The 3,759-nt window shown below is 64.5% G+C and overlaps 2 protein-coding genes across 2 annotated transcripts in view; both read right to left on the bottom strand.

Moving 5' to 3' along the window:
- LOC111729748 overlaps positions 1-990 on the bottom strand; it is a 3,066-nt gene extending 2,076 nt beyond the window's left edge. The window contains exon 1 of the mRNA XM_023520812.1: positions 476-990. Within this exon, the coding sequence (XP_023376580.1) occupies positions 476-956 (481 nt within the window). The 5' untranslated portion in view covers positions 957-990. The remainder of the gene's footprint in view (positions 1-475) is intronic.
- MBP (myelin basic protein) overlaps positions 1-3,759 on the bottom strand; it is a 49,517-nt gene that overhangs the window by 16,661 nt on the left and 29,097 nt on the right. The gene's annotated exons all lie outside the window — the stretch shown is intronic.

The raw sequence follows: 3,759 nt of genomic DNA, 5'->3' as shown, positions 1-3,759 counted from the left end.
TTGCTCTGCGTTTCTGCCCTTTGCAAGTTTAAAGATGTGTTTGTTCCTGAATCATTGACTTGAACGAGTTTAATTAAAGCTGTGGCTTTTTGTTTTTGTTTTTTTCCTTTAGAGAAAGCTGTGCAGCATCGAAGCTGTGAGGCTTTTCTCCGTTGCTGGGGAAACCCACCGGGGGACCTCAGATTTCCATGGGAATTTTGGGCTGCCAGGTGGCCGTTCAGATGACATACTTCTCGGGAATTGGAAAGTGAGCATGCTGGTGGGTGTGCATTTGCCGGTGATGGGGTGTGTGTGTGTGTGTGTGTGTGTGTGTGTGTGTGGGTGGTGTTACCTGGTATCCTGCTTGGGTGGGACTGTGTCTTTACCCCGTGATCAGAGGGACCAGTTCCCGAGTTTGACAGTTCCCACTGTTGGCAAACTGTGAAGCCGTAGGCAGCTCCCAGCTGCTGCTGAGCAGGACGCGTGGGGCCCTGACCTTGGTGACGCTTCCTCCGAAACGAGGAAACGAGGCTCCCTGCCCCCTTGGGAGGACGGCTTCCCATGCCTGCCACGGCCACGTGGAGGCTGAAATCAGAGACCCTGTGGCAGTGACAAACGGTGTCTCCCGGGGGGCGGGGGGCGAGAAGGAGGGCCTCACCAGGCACAGCAGGACACCGGGAGAAGTCAGATGTCACAGCCTGGGCTTCTGCACGCTGGGTCAGCCCTTGTGGTGACATTTCTCTGACCTGGGGTTTGGTCCCGAAGGGGAGTGGCTCCTGACGCCTGGTGTCCAACTCTGTCCTCCTGGTGAGTGGCCCGGAGAGGCTGGAAGCTGCTCCCACGTGGGGGATGGGCACGGAGCGGGCTGTGTTCCTGCCCAGCACTGGCGCCCGGTCAGCCTGCCCTCTTGCCACTTTGCTGAGGGGTCTCCGCTGGGGAGGACGAGGGCATAGGGGGTCCGGAAGCACAGCCACCATGCGGGTCACGTGTAGCAGCCCCTGCAGTCCTGGCCTCGGGAAGCCTCAGAGAGCCGACAAGGGAACCGGGCCCCTGCCACAGAAAGGGTCGCCACTGCCTGTCCCCAAGCTCAGGGCGCCTGGAACTGGCGGGGACTGTGCAGTCCAGCTCTCCCCGAGTGTGGAGCGCGGCGTCCTCGAGGCTTCCTGCTGCCTCTTTCCAAGACGGGGGGCAGAGCTGACTGGACGTCGGCCTTAAGCACCCTGACTTTCCCTCCTTTCAAGCTCTCGGTCTTCAAGGCCTCATTGTGTGTAAGGTGTGCGGAGCCGCGGCCAGCACAGTAGCGGGTGATCTGCACGGTCCCCTCACGCCTCCTCCTCGGCTTGGGGCTGGGGACTCTGGGGCTGGGCTGTGTCCCCACACAGAACGTGAGCAGGCGCTTAAGGGAGACGGGTCTGGAAACTGCCTCTGGAAGAACAGCCGGGTGGCCGCAGGCTTTCCAGCAAGCGGCCGTGGCCCTGGAGGACAGAAGGGACCGTGGGCGCTGCTCTGGGAAAGGACAGCACGTGGCCTCCCTTCCTGTGAGCGCTGTCCCCGTGGCTGGACCCACAGGGCCACCGCAGCATCACTCGGCTCTGGCCAGAACCACATATTTGGCGATTATGGGGAAATCGTACTCATCGCCCCTGAAGAGGAAGCACGGGGGATCCTTGGAGGCCTTCCAGGGGCTCTGCCGGTCCCCGAGGGTCTCTGCCGGTCCCCGAGGGTCTCTGCAGAAGGGCTGGGCGGCGGCTTGGCAGGACCCAGGAGTGCACGAGGCGAGCGCGCGGGGCAAGTGCGCGGGGCGAGCACGCGGGGCGCTGGCTCGTGTTTCTCTGGATTCGCTCAGGGCACCAGGGTGTCCCAGGGCAGGAGATTGTCCTGCTGTCGCGGCTTCACAGGTGAGGAAGGGGCCGGGGGACAGACGCACTGCATGCTGGGATGCGGCCTTCGCCACCGGGTGAGGTTCAGATTCCCGTCGCGCTTTTCCACGATGTCGCGGGTTCAGAAGTGGGGACACTGTCTTAGAGCAAATTCTTGAGCACTCCTCACCCTGGTGGCTGCACAGAGCCCTCCCTGGGGACCCTAACCCATCTGGGGCCACAGGGACAGAGGAGACCGGTGGCAGAGGCTTGATGGAAACGGGGGTGCAGGCTTCCCCTCGCTGCTCCGGGGGCCCAGGCGGAGGCGGGGCTGTGGAAGAATGGGGGACCGAGAGGCCCCGTGCCGGCCAGGGCGCCGTGTCCCTGCGTGTGCCACCTCCTCCCATCGCGGTGCGTCCACCTCCTAGCGCATCCCAGCCTCGCTCAGTCCCGGTGGCGCGCGCCAGGGCGCAGTGCCAGCCAATGCCAGCCGGAGGTCCGCTGCAGGGGGAGCTGCAGGCGGGGGACCCCAGCGGAAAGATGGGGGCGCCCCACCATGCCTTTCCCTCCGCGTTTCTCCCTTGGAACGCTTGCTTTTCCAGCGTGGTTTTGGGTCGCCAAATATTTCTCTTGTCCGCTTGTGCCCCGCTCCCCACCTTCCAGAGCCGCGTGACAGTCCTGGAGGAACTGAGCATGCGCGAGTACCGAGGGCCGGGGAAGCCGCTGGGTCCCGGACCTAAGGGTGCCTGGGGGCGGGGTCGGCTCTTGGAGACCCGTCTGTCCTTCCTCTGACTTCCTGGCGGGCGCGGCTTTCCCACCCTTCCTGGCGCATTTGCAGAGACACAGAAGGAGGAACGTTCTGGACCGTTCTGAACTGTGGGGAAAGGGCTTCCGGTTCTGAGACACAGGTGGGCACCACTAGCTCAGGTGCGAGGCTTTATCTCCTCAGCGATCCGATCGTCCCAGAAGCTCGATGATAGTGTATTTGAAAGGCGTTTAGCGCCGCCGGCCCGGGCTGGGGCTGGACGTGGACCGAGTTCGCGGTGGCAGAAGAATCCGGAACCACCACGTGGGACAGAGGCTCTGCCGGAGAGGGCCGGTCCCGGCCTCCTCTGGGTGCCGGGGGCATTGGGGGTCGGGGGATCCTGCAGAAGGGAGGGGCCGGCCCACAGCCCAGGCCCCCTGTGCGCCTGCGCTCTCCTGCTGCAGAGGCGCCCTGGGGACCAGCATCCCCGGGCTGGGCCCCGTCCTAGCGCACACAGAGGTCCCGCTTAGAGGACGCCCTGAGGCTGTCCACCCGCAGCGGCACCTTTTGGGGAGCCCAGGCAGCCTCTGTGCGCCTAGTGCGGCCTGGCGTTTGGGGCGCAGGTGTGCTTCGGCCAGCCTTCCCAGTCCTGTTTGGCCCCACGGGCCTCTGTAAATGAGGCTGGAGGACGCAGGACCCTCCCTCTGGCACACAGGTCGGTCTGGGGTGAAGATGGGGTGCTGCTCCTCCTTTGGACAATGTGTCAAATGAGAAAGATGGCGAGTTCCGGGGAAGGGCTCTTAGTGTCCCGGGGATGCCCTGGCTGAGCACCTCCTGCCCTGGCTTCTAGGCCACTTCTGGGCCTCTTCTTGGGCTTTGCTTCCTCATGGCCAGCGACACCCGTGGACGGGGTGCGGGTCCAGGCAGGTCGGGGTGAAGGGAGCGGTCAGCCCTTCTAGGGCGTAAAAGCCCAGTGCTCGCACCCCGCGTGCTGCAGGGGGCCGGCGTGCCTCCGCCCAGCCCGGCCTCTCCCGGGAAGGCTTCACGTGGACCAGCCTGTGTGTCCCAGGGGGACGGGCCACTAAGTCCCTGGGGGCAGTGGCTTTGCCCTAACAAAGGGGCCTGGAGGACCCTTTCAAAGGCCAGCACGACGAGGCCCGGAACTCGGTGCGGCGC

The sequence above is a fragment of the Pteropus vampyrus genome, unplaced genomic scaffold (assembly GCF_000151845.1).
Source record: "Pteropus vampyrus isolate Shadow unplaced genomic scaffold, Pvam_2.0 Scaffold277, whole genome shotgun sequence".
Lineage (NCBI taxonomy): Eukaryota > Metazoa > Chordata > Mammalia > Chiroptera > Pteropodidae > Pteropus > Pteropus vampyrus.
The sequence above is the reverse complement of the archived record's forward strand: the minus strand, read 5'-3'. Positions and strand labels throughout refer to the sequence as shown.